Consider the following 19,795-nt stretch of genomic DNA (forward strand, 5'->3'; position numbering starts at 1 on the left):
TTATCATCTCTTACTTGTGAGTATTAAGGGAACAATGATAAACATGCACAATTAGATGAACACAATCATTACAAATGATGCAAAACTCAATGTAGAATTATGCCTGTAAAACAACAAATACATTTGATTGATTTCTTCTGGATGAGTACCACAGCCTCCATAGATTCAAAGAAAGGCAGTATTTCCAGCAGGCTGCTTGGTTAAAATATTTGCTTTATTAGGCACTACTGGCCAATTTTGATCTTTAGTTCATTTTCAAATACACATAAAAACATAACAACACACTGATACTTCCTGGCAGATTAAAACTGTGTGCCTGACTGAGACTCAAACTCGGGACCTTTGCCTTTCATGGGCAATTGCCCGCGAAAGGCAAAGGTCCCGAGTTCCATATCATATCATATCAGCGCACACGCTGCTGCAGAGTGAAAATCTCATTCTGATTACAACACATTGCTGTATTTTTTACAGGTACACTTCAAAATGAACTGAAGCTCAAAATTGGCCAGAAGAGATAAATAAAGTACCATACTTATTTTAATAAAGCAGCCCAGTGGAATAGTTGCTAAATTTCAGATAGGCACAACAAAAAGACTCTTGTTGTATCTATCTGTGACTCATCATCTCCTCTATATGGTGAGTAGCAACTTCCCTTCTCTTAATATATTTACATTCCATCCTGGGTTTTCCACTGTTTGATTTTAGCCTTGTGGGAAAGGTATATTTCTATGGACAAATTCAGCTCTCATCTCATACCTTGAAACCTACATACAAAAACAAACGGGTAAGCACAAAGGCTGTTGTGATATGTAGCACCACCTCCATAAGGTCTCAGCTGTTTGTCATTACTAAAATGTGAAGAAAGGTAACTATATTTTATCTTAATGTGCGCCTCTTTTGGGTTGTAGCACAAGTTATCTTATTATTTGAGACCTCCTGGAGAGTAAAACAGGGTGCCAGACTGGGACTCAAACATGGGAAATTTGCCTTTGCGGACAAGAATGACTCATGAGCTACCCACATAGCTTTACTTCTGCTAGTACTGCATCACTTTATTTCCATCTCAAACTAGCATATGCTCCATTGCAGTGTGAAAATTCTTTTTGTGTGTCTTGTGATGTTTGGTGAATGCAAGTGGTATTGAGAATTAAAGTGTTCTCAAACAACAACAGAGTTGGTGATTTAATTATGTCTTTAAATACACTAGGTAATAAAAACAACAATTCTAAGGAATTATATAAAATTTCTCATTCAAATATGGGGATGGTATCTATAGATATACTAAAGGTGAAACTCTACTGGCTGCCTGTAAGTGGCCTGAAGATAATTTAACTGCACCAGATGTGATTTAACAAACATAGAATTTGATAGAAAAAGGAAGGAGCCTGTGGCAAGTTGAGGCTTTGAGTTCATCCACAGAACAGGTACGGATGGTGTAGATGGTAATGCATTGACTGCAGAAGTAGGGATCTGCACCAAACCCTGGCCTGTAACATAATTTAAGTTGCCACAGTCACTAAATGATGTATTAGTGAAAAAGGTGAAACCAGGATTCAAAAGTGCAACCAGTCAGCATAAGAGCTAGTATTAAACCAAAATAGTTAGATATACCTATCAAGAAAATTAAGCTATTGTATAGTACAAATGAAATAATGAGTTGGTGCCCAAAGAAAAATAAATAATGGTTTAAGAGTACCTTTGGCAAACTTAAGACGGGTATTATGAGGCTAATCTTTGCATGTGCCAGTCACTTTCAGGCTGTTGGGGGGAATGCTCTAAAATATACTTTCTGCAAAATTTATGAATATTCCCTCTCTTGGGGTGAACAACTAACACCTTCCAAAAGGACATTTCCTACATAGGAAGTGTCCCCTACCTTTCTTGTCTTCTCTTCTTTCTTAGATTCCTCATGTACACTGATGAGACAAAAGATCATGACCACTGGTTGAACACTTCCTGGTGATGTTTCAGGCACGTGATGCAGTAGGGAAAGATTATAAGTGGAAGAGACATGAATGGGCTGTCATCACAGCGAAGATACAGGCTGCAAATGTGGAAATTCACTGATATAAGTGTTTTGACAAAGGGCACATTGCTGTGGCACTGCAGTTGGAAATGAGAATCTTTGTAATAGTGAAGCTGGTCACCTTTTGGTATACTACTGTCATGAATGCCTATGGAAAGTGGTTGAAGGATGGTGAAATAATGAGTAGGCTATATGTATTGGATGACCACATCTCATCACAAAACGTGTAGGTAGGATGATCCCAAACATGGTGTAATCGAGGATAGGCTGCAATCTGTGGCAGATCTGACAACAAAGTGTAATGCTAGTGCCAGCACGTGCATTTCAGAGAACACCGTTCAAGTGCCATGAACATGGAGATCCACATCACACAACTCCTACGTGTTCCTGTGTTGATCCAATGACATCATCAGTTATGATTGCAGTGGACACAGCATTACTGAGTTTTCACCATGGATCGATAGACATGTGTTGCCTGTCAAATGAATCGCTTTTCTTGTTACATCAGGTCAAGCCAGGCTGCAGAAAACATGCACCATGCCACAGATGCAGGCTGGTGAAGGCAGAATTATGCTATGGGGTACAATGATTTGGGCTTCCATGGGATCTGTGGTGGTAAATTAAGGCATCATGACAGTTGTAAACTATGTGAACATTAACGCAGAGCCACCTGCATTGCTTCATGCTTGAAGTCTCCCTCTATGGCGACAACATCTTCCAGCAGGATAGCTGTCCATCTTTCAAGGACAGAATCATGCTACAGTGGTTTGAGGGGCATTCTAGTGAACTCACACTGATGTCTTGGCCAGAAAGTCTGCCTGATCTGTACCTATTAGAACACAGATTGGGCATCAGCTGCATGCCTGTAAACCACCATCCCGTTAATTTGCGGGAATTTCTTGACCTGTGCATCGATATCTGGTGCCACATACTTCTGGAACTTCATCAGGGACTTGTAGAATCCATGATATGTAGAATCTCTGTTGTACTGTGTTTGAAAAGTGGAATAACAAGTTATTATACAGATGGTCATAATGTTTTGGCTCATTGGTGTATGCTGTACAATTCCTGATTCTTTGTACTTGCACTAATCGTAGCAGATTTTCTACCCTTCTCCAGATACATTTATCAAACAATCTTGCTGTCACTGTTTTACATAAAACTGACAAAATATGAAATCAAAATGACCTGGCCAAGCAGTTATTGCTGTTGTGTGAAGCTTCATTGTACATGGAAAAGTCCAGTTCTGAGTAAATTAATTCCATTAATTTATTGTAACAAGTTGTGCCAGAACGAAATCTAGAAGCATAATTTTAAGATGTACAAAAATATGCTGTGTATAAAGTTTTGTACATAGAATCAGTTGATGGCTCTGTATGTGGAATTTTGTATTTGGAGTTCAGTATAGGATCTTCTTTATCTTATATACTTTTCTATATTTTTATGATTACAAGTATGAGATGAGAAAATAAATTAACTTTTGCATTTCTGAACATTATGAAGAAAAAACATGTCTATTTACAAAAGAGGAACAAATTATGAGAAATTATTTTTTTTCCGAAGAGACCTGTCATATCACTGAGCTGTACAACATTTTTCCTCTATGGTTCAAAACCTACTGAAGCACTCAAAATCTTAAAAAAAGGCTTTAAATTATCTGACAAGAAATATGATCTGAAAAGGACCATTGGGACCATTTCTCTTTGACATTTTTTAGAAAACTGAAAGATAAAAGTAACAAAATAGTTAAATCATAACAACCATCTATAGCAACGGAGGAGTTAATCATCTGCTGTAATATTTCACACTGACAACAGTGTACCATTACCATTTGTCTTAATGGCACAGTATGCCACAGTTTAGAAGTTATGAGGCTACATAAATCAATGACTGGGTCGGGTCACTACACTGTGTGTTCATCTGCACACATTGACAGAATGACTCTACTATAATAAATAATCCTTGCTTCATTTTAATTTTTAAATTACCACTACTATAGATGTACTACAAACACTTGATTGATGGATATAGCTGAGTCCCTTCCAGCACTACCAACTTTAGCCAGCAGACAAAACTGTGATTATTTCACAAGTGAATAAGATGATTTCAAACTCAATCATAAAAACACAGTATTGTCTACCAGCTAACATTGGCTGCAACCAGAAATCAGTCAGTACCAACCAATGCCATTTGGCATTTACCACTTCAGCTATTCCCAACAGTCAACATACCAAGACTTTTCTAAGAAGGTGAATACAGTATTTACAGTGACAGCAGATTTCTCATTAAAATTAATTACTAATATGCAAATCTAATAGATTTCATTCATGGATAGGATAGGGCATAAAAATGAGTGCGACAGAAATTTTATAAAAATTATAGGTAATTTATAATTCTTTTAACCATTCTTTGAAGTCGATGAATGACTTCGATCAAAGTGACAATATCATGAACTATCACTAACACCTATGTTGTACTAAAGCTCAGCAATGGATAGTACAGCGTCTTATCCTCTTTATGAGCTCAATATTTCACTCTTTATGGAGGCATACTGGTGTAATTGTACAGGCAAGGAAATATGAAGTTGTTATACTCAAAATGGAAACCAAACATCATTGCCATGGTCCTGATGCCAGGTGATAGTATGTGTAATGTGTAGAGGGATAGGTGTTGAGAAATTAATAGAGAGAGAGAGTAATATGAGATTCTTACGTTGTGGAATAACTTAACTACAAGAATTTTGTAAACAAAATAGTTTTGTACAAGACAGCTAAATTGAATGATTTTGCACTATTTTTAATAGAGCTGGTTTTCTATTTGAGAAGTCTGAGGCTTTAATCCCTGTCAAGTCATGCTGATGTAGGTCTTCTGTGGTTTCCCTAAATTACTTTGGCAAATGCTGGGATGATTACTACTGCAAGGCCATGTCTGACCAGCTGTCCTATCCTTGTCAAAATAGATTTAATTATGTGCATGCCTGTGTATATGAATTATGAATTTGTTCTTGAACTGAAATACTCTAACATATACAATGCCCCTATAAAAGGGACCCTTGCACGAATAAAGGCAGCGGCCTTGCCGCAGTGGTTCCACCAGTTCCCATGAGATCACCAAAGTTAAGCTCTGTCGAGTGTGGTTGGCACTTGGATGGGTGACCATCCAGGCCGCCATGCGCTGTTGCCATTTTTCGGGGTGCACTCAGCCTCGTGATGCCAATTGAGGAGCTACTCTACTGAATAGTAGCGGCTTCGGTGAAGAATATCATCATAATGACTGGGAGAGCAGTGTGCTGACCCCATGCCCCTCCTATCCGCATCCTCCACTGAGGATGACACGGTGGTCCGATGGTCCTGATAGGCCACTCATAGCCTGACGATAGAGTGCTTGCATGAATAAAACTACTACTAGCTTATACCCATCCCCTACCAACTTTAGGCACACAACAGTGAAGGCAAAACATGGATGATCGAAGAGTAAAATTGAAGCGTATAATAAAAGCAGTATAAAATTCTTGTACTGAAGAAGGCCATCATAAAAAACACTGAAGTTAATGTAATGAGGTTAAGGGCAAATGATATCTAAGAAATAAAGAGAAAGAAGAGAAAATGGATGTCAATGTAACTTTATAGACAGAAAGAACTTTACCACTTTCTTGTGACAATTACTGCTCCATATAATAAAGAACATGCAGATATTACACTAACCTCTCCTCCAGACTCCAGCTGTCTTCGATCTTCTGCATGCCTTCTTGTCATTTCTGGCATAACATCATCAAGGATTTTCAGTTCACGCTGAGTGAAAACAAAGTCCAAAAGTTTCCTGATTCCAATCATTACAACAAGCTGAAATGAACATAGGGTTATATATTAATTCTATCTCCATGAAACATCATCATGAATTTACTCAAAGAATAGACAGAAAATATAAAATGATACGAAATTTTTCCCATACTCATGTAAAATTAACTCTAGTATTATACTCGACATGTTAGATGTTTTGAAAAGGGAAGTTTCTGTTCACCATATAGCGAAGAATGGACATGCTGAGTCGAACACAGGTACACTGCAAGCAGCAACACCATTGCATGATGAGAGTGGTGACTGGGTGGGGGTATGGAGGAGGCTGGGATGGGGAGGGGGAGGGATAGTATGGTGGGATGGCGGACAGTGAAGTGCTGCAGGTTAGACAGAGGACAAGGGAGTGGTGGAGAGGGGTGGCAGGGGAAAAGGGGAGAAGTAAAAAGACTGGGTCTGATGGTGGAATGACAGCTGTGTAGTGCTGGAATGGGAACAGGGAAGGGGCTGGATGGGTCAGGATAGTGACTAATGAAGGTTGAGGCCAGGAGGATTATGGGAACGAAGTTCCACCTGTGCAATTCAGAAAAGCTGGTGTTGGTGAGACAGATCCATATGGCACAGGCTGTGAAGCAGTCACTGAAATGAAGGATATCATGTTTGGTAGTATGTTTAGCAACAGGGTGGTCCACTTGTTTCTTGGCCACAGTTTGTCAGTGGCCATTCATATAGACAGACAGCCTGTTGGTTGTCATGCCCACATAGAATGCAGCACAATGGTTGCAGCCTAGCTTGTAGATCACATGACTGGTTTCACAGGTAGCCCTGCCTTTGATGGGATAGGTGATGTTCATGACTGAACTGGAGTAGTTGGTGGTGGTGGTGGTGGTGGTGGTGGTGGGAGGATGTATGGGACATGTCTTGCATCTAGGTCTATTACAGGGGTATGAGCCATTAGGTAAGGGGTTGGGAACAGAGGTTGAGTAAGGATGGATGATTATATTGTGTAGGTTCGGTGGGCGGTGGAATACCACAGTCAGAGGGGTGGGAATGATAGTTATTTCTCATTTCAGGGCATGGCGAGAGATAGTTGAAACCCTGGTGGAGAATGTAATTCAGTTGCTCAAGTCCTGGCTGGTACTGAGTTACAAGGGGATGGTGGGACTTTGGGAGGTGGTGGGAGACTGGAAAGATAAGGCAGGGGAGATTTGTTTTTGTACAAGGTTGGGAGGATAATTACGATCTGTGAAAGCTTGAGTGAGACCCTCAGTATATTTCGACAGGGATTGCTTGTCACTGCAGATGCGATGACCATGGGTGGATATACTGTATGGAAGGGACTTCTTGGTATGGAATGGGTGGCAGCTGTCAAAGTGGCGATCTAGCTGGTGGTTAGTAGGCTTGATGTGGATGGAGGTACATATGTAGAGATCTTTGAGGTGAAGGTCAACATCTAGGAAGATGGCTTGTTGGGTTGAGGAGGACCAGGTGAAACAAAATGGGGGAGAAGTTGTTGAGTTTCTGGAGGAATATGGATAGGGTGTCCTCAACCTCGATCCAGATCGCAAAGATGTCATCAATGAATCTGAACCAGGTGAAGAGTTTAGGATTCAGGGTTTTTAGTAAGGATTTCTCTACATGGTCCATGAATAGGTTGACATGAGATGGAGCCACGCAGGTGCCAATAGCCGTAAGGGCTTTTTTTTGTGACAGTCTTTTTGTTGTGCCTATCTGTGACTGAGCATCTCCACTATATGGTGTGTACCAACTTTCCTTTTCATAATATTGTTACATTACATTCTGGATTTTCCATTACATGTTAGATGCTTGTATTTTAAGAGGATGAAAACCAGAATACCTTACTTTTGTGGGACGTGCACTTGTGGACCTCAATTATAGTTCACAGAGTGATTCAAAATTAAGACAAGTTGGAGATTAAGCTTTTACTCTGTTTGTGAAGTGTTCTCAATAAATAATGAAGGAGGTTTTATTATTATAATACATACATTTTCTGTGGATGAAAAAGAATTGACCACCTTTCAAGCTCTTTGTTTGGGAGACACAAACATGCACAGACTTAGATTTCCTCATGCAGCCTTATCCATTATTAGATCAATAATTTTACTGTCATTTTAGTTAATTCATTTATTTTGTAATGTTCGGCATTTTTACTGTCTTCATTCACAATTTTTTAAAAGTATATTCAGAGTGGAGCTCATTGAGTTGGAGCATCAATGTAGGACGTAATGATTAATTTCGGATGTCCAGGCACACTTATCTGTTTAAGATTTCTGCTTTTTCTTATTCAGTCCCTTATTTAGGACATAGGAGTGATTATAGCTTGGTGATTGAATTAGGTGTTTGAGCAATATTACTGCATTTCTTCTAAGTTAACACTGGTTTTAAGAAACAGATTTTCTTATCGTGTTACCATAGATTTCTCAATAACATCTGCGAACACCAATTTGTATACTTCTGATTTTATCTCAAACCACTCACAGCATTTCCTTCCAAGTTGTAATACACTGTAATAAACCTCTATCCTGACAATTTATTTTAACTTTTATTTGACATTATTAATATAATAATAATAATAATAATAATAATAATAATAATAATAATAATAATAATAACAATTATTATTATTATTAATGTTTGCTCAAAATCAAAGCTAATCAAGGACATAACAGACCAAAGGAAGAAGATAAATCATTTTGAGGGTTTGATGATCATGTACACTCTTGATGCCATCTCCAAAAATATCAATTACAAAAACCCAAACCATGAATGATTTCAGTGAAGACAAAGACTTGCTGGCAGCTTGTGGGTCTCTTGTGCTGTTTGAAAAATCTGCTTGCTTTCACAACTCCATGTGCTTCATCATCTATATTGGAAAAAGGATTATAATCAACAGAACTTGATTAATGCTAAATTATTATTTTATGGGGAATTTTTCTCCCAAATATTGCCATAAATTGCATCTGCCAGAGTCATTTTGTTGAACTTTCATACTCGTACGTGTTTGGCTTGTAATTGGTCAATTCACTGTGTGTTTATCATTTCTCTCTGTCAGCTCCAAGAAAAACATCACAAACAACAGAAGCCACTCCCATCATATTCATCAATCTGGAGAATAATTTTCACTTATTCACCAGTAGGAGCAAATTTTATGTTTCCTTCATGAACAGAGGCCTCAAATGATGCTGCACACTATCTCCTATAAGACCTGAGTTGTTCTTTTTCTTCTTTCCCGCACAATGTCTGATGAATACTTTTTATAGCTGCAGAGAGGTGCTTTATTTGCACACAAAAACTGAGAAGATGCTTCTCAAATCTTAAAGCAATAACTAAATGGATTCCAGTGGATATACATGGTATGCTACATGCTGATGGTCCTGCTGTTGTAGTCCATGCTGAATTACAACTCCAGTAATTTACCAGCTGCTTATCAGGTGGCTGCAGAGAGTTTGGCCTTACATTCTTTGTTCTTAAAAGACATTATGTTGTAAATAGTGGACAACTTTATGTACTTGTGACTAATAGTCAAAAATTTTTTGTTAGATGTCAATAGCAGCTAGTAACTTGTTACCAGGTGCCAGTATCACAACTGTGATTATTAGGTGAGTTGCTATTATGATTACATCCATGAAAAAGAATATGTGACAATAAATTACAAATGAAAAACACCAGGTTTTGTATTGAGTATATTGCACATTGTATATTGTTTCTATATAACAGTGAACCTTAGGCAACCTTTACAAGGCAAGACATGTTGAAGAATTTTCAACTTTGCTGTCCTAGGTAGGATTCTGCAAACTCCGTAAGGAACAAATTTCACAACACTGAAGTTCTGCTGTAAACAGGTATTCGCAGCGTACATGACAGTTTCTGTCACTGGTGGCCCTGGCAGATCGTTACCCATATCTACATCCATATTCTGCAAATTACTGAGAGAGGCATGGCAGAGGGTACTTTCCATTGAATCAGTTATTATGTACTCTTTCTGTTTCATTCGCATTTGAAGAGCAAAAGACTGATTGCTTAAACACCTCTCTGAGGGGTGTAATTAACACCGTACTTGCAATCCCTGTGGGAGAAATATGAATGGGGTTGTAGTATATTCCTATTCATCACCTACAGCTAGTTACTGAAACTTTGTAAGTAGGCCTTCGTGCGACAGACTGGATTTATCTTCAAGCATCTGCCAGAGTTCAGTTTCTTCATGGATCAGAAACCTGTGATCATTCATGCTGCCCTTCTTTATATGTGTTCTATATTGCCTGTTAGCCCTATTTCGTATGGGACCCATACACCTGAGCAATATTCTAGGATGAGTTGTATGAGTGTCTTGTAAGCAACCTCTTTTGTAGACTGACTGTATTTCACTAGTATTCTACAGTCAACTAAAGTCTGCCACCTACTTCATCTACAAGTGAGTCTATGTAATCATTCTATTCCATATGCCTACAAATGGTTACACCCAGAGGCAACACAAGGGTCAGAACACACTTCCCTGGGGCACACCTGAGGTTATTTCTACATCCAAGATAACATGCTGTATCATTCCTATGAAAAAAGTCTCAAACTAGTCAAAACTTTCACTTGATACCCCATACAAGGATACTTTTGGTGATAAACAAGGGTGTGGTACTGAATCAAATGTGTTTTTTGAAAGTCAAGAAATACTGTTTCTGCCTGGCTTTCAGGAAGTCCATGATTTTCAGGCAGTCACGTGAGAAAAATGCGAGTTGGAATTTCACAAGATCAATGTTTCCAGAATCCATGGTGATTGGCACGGAGAAGGTCATTCTGTTCATATCAATGGACATCAAGGACATCAGACAGCAGTTATGTGGATTAGTTCTGCTATCCTCCTTGAGATGGGTGTAACCTGTGTTTTCTTCTAACTACTGGGCACTAGTTTTTATCTGTAGATTATTCACAAGAGGGGTTAACTTAGCCACACATTTGGTATGGTATTTGACAGAAATTCCATTGGGCAGCAGAGCTTTGTTCAGTTTTAGAAATTTCACTTGTTTCTCACCACCACTGATACTAATATCTATATCACTCAACTTTACAGTGGTACATGAGTTAAAATGGGACAATACTCTTGATTTCCTTTGTAAAGAAACATCTGAAAACAGAGCTCAGCATTTTTGCTTTTCAGTTTCATTTCCTGTCTTGTCCACGAGTGTCTGGACACTTTGCTACCACTAACAGCCTTTACATATAAACAAAATTTCTTTTGGTTCTGTGAGAGATCCTTCAATAATATTCTGCTACGGTTGTTGTTGAAGTTTCCAAGCATTGTCATTTTGCTTTTCAGTCAGCATTTCTCTATAGCCTTATGCTTTGTTTTATACCTGTTATCTAGTAGTCTCCATTACTTTACAATGCTTCCACCATTAACTGTTTTACTAGGTGCATGTCTGTCAGGTGCATGGTGAACTATTCTTGTGAACCTGAATGCAGTGCTCCTATATACACCTGTCCACAGCTAAATGTTTCAAGTTACTCATGAGATGTGACACTATTGCATTTTTATGTACTCTGTTGAAAATATAATGGAAAATCCAGGATGGAATGTAACAAATACTATGAAAGGAATAGTTGCTACTCACCATATGGTGTAATTGCTGGGTCGCAGATAGGCACAAGAGAGAGACTGTCAGAAAGTGAGCTTCTTCATCGGAAAAAACACACACACACACACACACACACACACACACACACACACACACACACACACACACACACACACACACACACACAATCACAGTCTCTGGTCGCTGAAGCAGCCAGAGACAGTGGTCATGTTTATGCAAATTGCATTTTTGTTGTTGTTGTTTGTGTTTGTGTGTGTGTGTGTGTGTGTGTGTGTGTGTGTGTGTGTGTGTGTGTGTGTGTGTGTGCGCGCGTGTGTGTTTTGTCTATTTCCGATGAATGCCTTGTTGGTTGAAAACTCACTTTCTCACAGTCTTTATGTTGTGCCTGTCTGTGACTTGGCATCTCCTCTATATGGTGAGTAGCAACTATCCTTTCCATAATATTATTGAAAATATAAATACTTCTATTTGTTTTCATTGCCCTTTGTACTTTGGTAATCATTACTGGTACAACTGCCCCATTTTCACTGATACTACTTTCTACGTGGATATCCTCAAAGACATCAGGTCTATTTTTTTGCCAGTAGATCAATACATTTCCATCAGGAGTGGGTTCCAATCCATCTGTTGAAGGCACTTTTTGTAGAAGTCATTTACTAATGTATCACAGTACATATTGTCGCACCCACCATGTACGATATGTAGTTTTCTGAAGTGATTGTTTGACGATTGATGTATTCTCGAATGATGATGGTATGATTGAGGAACTTGCTTACTAGCAAACTGAGGTTTCCTCTAAAATTTTTGGTTACATTTGGCGTGAATATAGTGGTCAACAGAGGGATCCAGTTATAAGTTTAAGTACATTCTTGATACTGAATCTTGCCCAAAAAATCTAACATGCTGCTCCAGCTTACATCACAACAGATTTATGTTTCTTATTTACTGTAACATATACACCATCTTCATTTCCCACTAGAATAGCACTATCCTTTCAATATACACTTTCAATTTTCCCAAAAAAATCTGTCTGCTATCAATTTTGGATTTTAACTATCCTTCTGTATCTAACATTAAGTGAGCTCCACTGCTTTTCAGGAGAACTTCAAACACTCGGGCACTTGGTTGTGAATCTTTGGCAGCAAATTACTAGGATTCTAACACTCCCACCTGTAAGGTGCATTGTTTTGGATGTTCCACTGATACTTTCAGGTATCCTACACCTATCATCATCTGTAATGGATGGGGGAGTTACCTAATTCAAAAATACCGTTGTGCACACTCCGCCCACAGTCACCTACCTCTTGTTATAGAGATACAGAAGTACTTAGAGAATACATGAATCAGTGGAAAATACTATTCTGCTTTAGAGATGGATACAAGACAGATTTAAAGTGAAATCATCTACAGGTAGTCACAACATGTTGTTGATAACCAAGATGTATGACAAAAGCTAGTGAACAATGAAATCTAGGAATGGAACCACACATATACTCTGAAGAAAGTATGACAGTAACAGAGAACATTTTTAGTCGGAGGTATGATCAAACACTATTTGCCTAATCTTAGGAAGGGATTGTCACTTCAAGAATGAATATTGTAAATCAGCTCCCAAGTCAAACCTGGTGTTGTGCAAATGAATATATATATATATATATATATATATATATATATATATATATATATATATATATATATATATATATATATATATATAACCAAAAAGATCTGTAACGAAGAATCAAAATCCATACTATTGTAATAATCATAATATACAATTAAAATTAATTAATTAATTAATTTTAAAAGTCTGATATGGCATACACAAAAAGCAACGAATTGTGTATTGGCAACATTAGTTTGAAAATACAATGTATAGATTCCTCCATTTCAAAAATTACCATTTGATCTTCTAAGATCAGTAAGTATATGGCTTATAGATAAGACATAATTAGGTGCAAATTTACATACAATAGGACTACAGCAATCAGCGAAGTTAGTTAAGTTAGTTTCTACATTATCTCCAGTGTATGAAGACCCAGCAGTGTACAAAAACTTACCATCAGAGGAAACAAAATTGATGTTGTGCTGAATGATTTTATCACCCACAGCACTATAAGGCAAGCAAGCTGGATTAAAGTGAACATATGTACGCGTTTTAGTGGCACCTAGAAACAAATTTTTTTCAGGTTATTGATAAAAGTGATTTAATATTATGTTTTAGTTATTATGTAACTAACAACTCATTTGTGATGTGTATAATAAGATACATAAAAGTAATAAAACTTCAATCCCAATGTCTTCAAGTTATTGTATGACATTCATGCAGCTGTTTCAGTAGGAATGTAAAATCAGTATATTTCTACAGTACACAATAAATTCAATATACTATAATTATTGATGAAAAGAAATTATTAAAATTTTTGTATTTTTTATTCCATTTTCATTCATGGAAATAAGAAAGGTAAGAAAGTATTGTGGTCTGAAGACCTATATTTCTAACACAAATATTTCACAATTTGTATGATTAAGTGTACAAGAACAGTGGTTTGATAGTCGGTGATAACATACGACGGGTTGGTTGATATGAGAGGAGGTGACAAAATAACAAGGTCATTGATCCCATCGGATTAGGGAATGATAGGGAAAGAAGTCGGCCATGCCCTTTGAAAGGAACCATACCAGCATTTGCCTTAAGTGATTTAGGGAAATCATGGAAAATCTAAATCAGAATGGCCAGATGCGAGTTTGAACCGTCATCCTCGAATGTGAGTCCAGTGTGCTAACCACTGCGCCACCACACTCAATGATGTATGACAGATTAATGTCCATATAAGCTGTCATGTGGAATAATCAGATAATACATGAGTGGTGGAAAGGCAAGAATTTACATTATATTTGAAGAACAACTTCAAGAAAGATCATGCTAAACTGTATTTGCAAGAGGTGCTCAAAATGAATCATAACAAGAGTGGTGTGCTGGGAAAAACCATAAAGTAATTATTTAAAAATGTGTTTTCACTGGCACACTCACAAAACAGTTCTCACAAAATAAATAATAAATAAAAAAATGTTTCAGCTGATATCAATAATTTTCAGATTGTTACGAGATGTGATATACTTCAATGTTAGATACCAGTAAACATATTGGCAACTAATGTTTGTGGTAACAAATCAGGGTTTTAATAATTTTTTTCACTATAACAAAATCTACATACTTTTCAAAACATAGTAATCTGATGGTGCTGATTGTTGCTAGGAATGCAGTAACTAGTGAGGTACGTATGGAGTTTCTTAGCTATATACATAATTATTTATATCAAATGTAAGTGGAAAATGTATAAAAAAAGCTTTCATTGGTAATGTACTGTGAAGCTGTAGATAAAACAATATCTGTAACATGATCAAGGATATACACTGCATTGTATTTCCCATGCAGACATCCATAGCTGCTTTATTTGGGGCATCATTTGCCGCAGTTCTCCATAATAATGAATGTGTTGAATTACATTGCAATTTAAAGTAATCTGAGATGCACCAAGTACCACTATGTTCTGTTGTGGAGGAATCTCATATGGCCTTGCTGTTTGTGGTGAAATTGTGAAGGTATCTTCCAACTTGGATTTAGAAATGGTGTGGAATGCTGTTACCCAAGGGGTGCCCAATACACTGTACGTCAGCAACACTATGAGGAGCTCTTGCTGAATGACAATGGCAGCCTGCCAACTCCAGCACAAAGGTCTGGAATAGGACTGATTTTAAACACACCTGAATGACATAAAAACCTTGTAAAATTCAAATAAATGGGCTCTGTCAACTCCCCGTGATTCATGGTTACAACTTTAAAATGTTCAAAGCCTTAATATTATTTAAACATTGCCAACAAGTTCATATATGATCTATAGTAGGCCCTTCTACTGACTGAATTTTTAACGTTTAAAATAAAAGATTAAGTACTTCACAATAATGTAAAATCAAAACAAAACATTTACTCCAAACAGGACTTAAGACTACTACTATTTGCCTACTTCTCTAACCCATAAATAGTGAGTAGTAACTCGTTTTGGAATGTGGCAAGACCAGTTATGGAGACAATACTGAAACCATCCACGAATATTGACTACTGTAAGGGACTTCTCACCACGGACATTATTCCACTGATCACTGTTGTGAATGAAGGCACAGTAAGAATGAAGCCTTGAGGAACATGACTCTGTTGCTCAGGAAGGTCAAGAAGGATGTGATCATTTCATTTCATAAACAAACATACAGATGGAAGGACAGAATGAGTATGGAAAGAAATTCACAGGATTACAATTTATGGAGTCCTCTTAAGAAGTTAAGCTTTAAAGTAAAACCATATTCCATTTTTTATATTTTGAAGAATACAGTTACTAAATTGCCTGTAAAAGAAGGTTTGTTACATAGCTGCCTGCTGTAGGGTTAGCCTACATACAGTCAAATAAAATTCCCTGCATCCACAATGGAAGAGGATAAGAAACATCTGCATTTCTTAAACCCTGGGTGGTCTTTGGGTCACCATACACCCTAATGTCTTACCTATGCAGCCAATACATGCAACAATGTGATAACTATTGGGTATGAATGGTACTTATACTTCCTTGGTTTTAGGAAGGGCATAATGATTTCATTTCTCCAAGAAGGTGGAAATTGCCCTATTTGCCAGATTTGATTAAAATTTGCGTGGAGGATTTCCTTTGACTGGTTAAAAAATTATCACAACATGATGTGCTGAGTATGATCACTAGGAGATGTAGTATCTAGAGACTCAGATAGCGTGGATTCAGCTCCCACATGAAAAAAATGACAACGGTTTCCCTTCCTATTGTTGGAAATGAAAATCCAACTGCCCCTCTCCTCAATCTCCACAGCAATGAAGGAACAGATCAGTTTTCCCTGGGATAATGGCTTCAGCGCAGAATTCTGTCATTGCTCAGGAACTGTCTGCAGAGCTTTATGTATGTTTATTTGTATACCTATAACTGACACTAGTGACCTGCACTGTGTTGGCTATCCTTCTGATGGTTTTCCAGACTTTTTTATATTCATCAATCCCTTCACTGAGTCCATCTTACTGTGGAGTTGTCTTACTTTCCTAACATTCTTGCTTTTGCCCTTACAACCCAAAATTCTGTGAGGTTCTATGTAGTTGATCTGTTCTTGAACTCTGAGATCACCATGTGACACAGCTTGATTGCAGAGTCTTAATTGTTATTCCACCAAGTGGCAGGTTACTTTCTGAACCTGCTTGAAGATTTGGTAGAGATCAGGCTTTCCTTGTGATCCACTTACTCGCTCACTTTGTATTGACATTAGAACAAAACTAGTAGGTAGGGAATCAACCAATTTTCCCCACTGATATGCATTTTGATGCCTTCCTGCTAGAGACTGCTTTGTCTTGGAAGTGAATCTAGATAAAAAAGTAACTGATTGAGTAAAGATAGATTAGAACCCACTTTCCACTGCGAGGAACATCTGCTAAGGATGGAGAGTGTAACAATAAGTCAAAAACTGGTAATGACCCCAGAGTAGTGTTCAAATGAATCAAATGTCAAGCACTGAGGATGCACAAGTCCTTAGCCTGAATAACACACTGATTCTTCCACTCAATCAGATAGAAGAGGAACATTAGGAATAACAGAACTGGAAAACCATCTGAGAAGTCAAACAAAACTGAAAGAATTTGAAGTCTAAAAATGAAGTAACACAAGCAGATGGAATTTGGAAACTTGAGAAGTAAAAATGGTGGAAGAGACAAACAGAAGATAAAATATATGAGAAAGGCAGATTAGAGGAAGAGAGAGAAATACAAGCAAATATGAAAGAAAAGAAAAAATAAATAATGGAGTTCATGAACAAAAATAAAGAATAAAAACTGTGTGCACCATTTGTCAGTTATTTCTAGCCAATCATGCCAAGAAGTGTAAATTTTTTGTGAAAGAATAATCACATATTGGGGCATTTCACCACTCTGAATTAGAATGATAGTGTCATAGCATGCAGCTGAAATAGTCAGAAACCAGGTAGATGGAGAAGAATTAGAGCCCAGTTTTCTCCATTAAAAGTTAAACATATGCTTATTCAGACTGACAGTGAAGCATTATTTGCAGGCAGGTCTAACAACAGCCAATGAGTCTGATAGTGAAATGCTAATGACACGTTATTGTAACACAAATTAGAAGATCACATTAAAACTTTGGTATCATATGTCAATTATCACATTATTTCCATGCAGCTAAGGTATTGTGGAACTGGGTTTGGGTGTATGCCTCATTTTTGTTTTGTTTGGTTTGTACTTTGTGTTGTACCTAAAAAGTTGTGAAAGGTAAACCATTTGTTATGAAATGTATTTTTTGAGAAATGGTGTTGGTATGGCAAAGAGGAAGAATACATGTGAGATGCTGGGGAAAGTGAACTGAAAGGAGACAATGTTATGAAACAAATGGTTTAATTACATATACCTATAATAGTCACATATAATTAAATAAATACTACCAGTAGGTAACTACAAATGTAAAATTTATTGTCCCAGCATAATAACACTACATTCTACATATCATATCTTTTATCAATGCAATGAAACAATGCAACACAAATACCATAGGTAACTTACCTGGCGAAGAAACATATAATCTGGTTGATATTTAACAGGCATGAACATTATAAGGATCCTGTCAAAGAACTGTAGACCTTTCAGTGATGCAACTCCCATGTACAGAAACACACCAAAAAGCACTGGCATTGGAATACGCTGAAGAACAGGAGTAAGGACAACAGACAAACCTATCATCAGAAATATTAGTATGTGTGTGACACGCTGCTCCCTGAAAAATAAATTAATTAAAATTGCTTTAATGAGCTTCACAAATCTTTCAGATTTAATAGTCTGCTTTGGTTTAATGAAAATCTGAAAAATTGGGGCAATTATATTTGTGGAGCAGTTAACTACAACTAATGATTTATACATTTCAATTACAATGTAATGTATATGCTGATCTTAAAAACTTACGGTATAATGAAATTTTGGTCCAGTTCTTCTATAAAGTACTTGGTATTTAAAAGGATAAAATAATAAAAAAATTGTTTAACCAACCTGACACCTAAAAACTGTGGTTTCTCTCCAGGAGCAGCACATTCTGATTCTAGTTTCAGAGAGTTAACATGATTTATGGAAAGCACAGTTGCTGCCACGAACCAGGGAAGGCCCATAAGAGAATTTATTGCTATCAAGATAGCCAGTACAAAAAGGTCTAGATGGTAGCCACAGCCTTTCTGCGAAGAGACATATTTTTATGGAAATTAGTTTAAAGAAATCTGTTGAACAACAAATTACAGCAGTGAAGTGAAAGTAACATTATTCTTTTGCTGACAGACTAATCAAACAACTCATAATAGAGTTAAGTGCTATTCCATTTCAGTGTCATATATGGCATTAGCATGCTGCATAATATGCAGCATTATTGCATCACTGAGCGACAATCAGTTGAGTGTAATAAAACATCTGTTTGTTTACATTTTCATCACATGCAGATACCAAATTATGCTGAACACATCAGTAAGAACATTTCTATGTATTTAACAGTTTAAACTCATTAATCGTTAACATTTCTGGTGTGATATGGTGTTTAAGTTTGCTTATAATTTGACAGTCAATAGTCAGTTATCCTGTATTTTAAGGTATACCTACAAACAACAGCCATTAGTGACTGGATGAATGTGTACACCATGGATGCACAGACCGTGCCCTGCAGGTTGTACACAACCCACCATTGAACTGATGGTGGCCCTGTAGTAAACTGCCAGCTACTACACCTACTGCCCATAGCAAATGAGAGTCAGGTCACTACAGCCAGTATAGAAAGTGGTGACAGTCACACGGTGTGTCCACAGCTACCTGAAATGACTGCCAGGATCAGTCCAGTCCAGTCCAGTCCAGTCACTGACCACAGTTACCTGGTTTGCACTGCATACAGCACAACAGAAGACCACACATGGGCCTCAGGTCTTCAATTTTCAGCATATTTGATGCACATACCAACATCTAATGTATTCTTGTTGTTACTCCATGGCCTAATAAACCTTATCTGTTTTATGGCCATGTATTTCCTTGTGCTCCTAGTTAGAATACAAGTGGTGACAAGGATGGGATTTTTGGGCATTTGGAACATGTGGTTTTCGGCATTGGGTCTCCCATAGAGGCTCTACTCCAGTCACTCCTGCAACAACAGCAGGTGAATACAGCCATGTTGGAACAGTTGTTGGCTACACTGACCCAGGCTCCACTGCCGCTTGTTCACCCATTGGCATGCCCATGAGCTCTCCCCCCACCCACTATGGTGAATCTG

At 37.5% G+C, this 19,795-nt stretch overlaps 1 protein-coding gene across 23 annotated transcripts in view; it reads right to left on the reverse strand.

Moving 5' to 3' along the window:
• Positions 1–19,795, reverse strand: part of LOC126336946 (sodium bicarbonate cotransporter 3) — a 1,595,930-nt gene that overhangs the window by 80,190 nt on the left and 1,495,945 nt on the right. For all 23 annotated transcript variants that reach the window (XM_050001142.1, XM_050001133.1, XM_050001132.1 and 20 more), the window contains 4 exons: positions 18,544–18,722; positions 18,064–18,274; positions 13,490–13,597; positions 5,731–5,868 (listed from right to left, as the gene is read on the reverse strand). In XM_050001142.1, coding sequence (XP_049857099.1) covers positions 5,731–5,868; positions 13,490–13,597; positions 18,064–18,274; positions 18,544–18,722 — 636 coding nt within the window. The remainder of the gene's footprint in view (positions 1–5,730; positions 5,869–13,489; positions 13,598–18,063; positions 18,275–18,543; positions 18,723–19,795) is intronic.

Source organism: Schistocerca gregaria, chromosome 2, assembly GCF_023897955.1.
Source record: "Schistocerca gregaria isolate iqSchGreg1 chromosome 2, iqSchGreg1.2, whole genome shotgun sequence".
Lineage (NCBI taxonomy): Eukaryota > Metazoa > Arthropoda > Insecta > Orthoptera > Acrididae > Schistocerca > Schistocerca gregaria.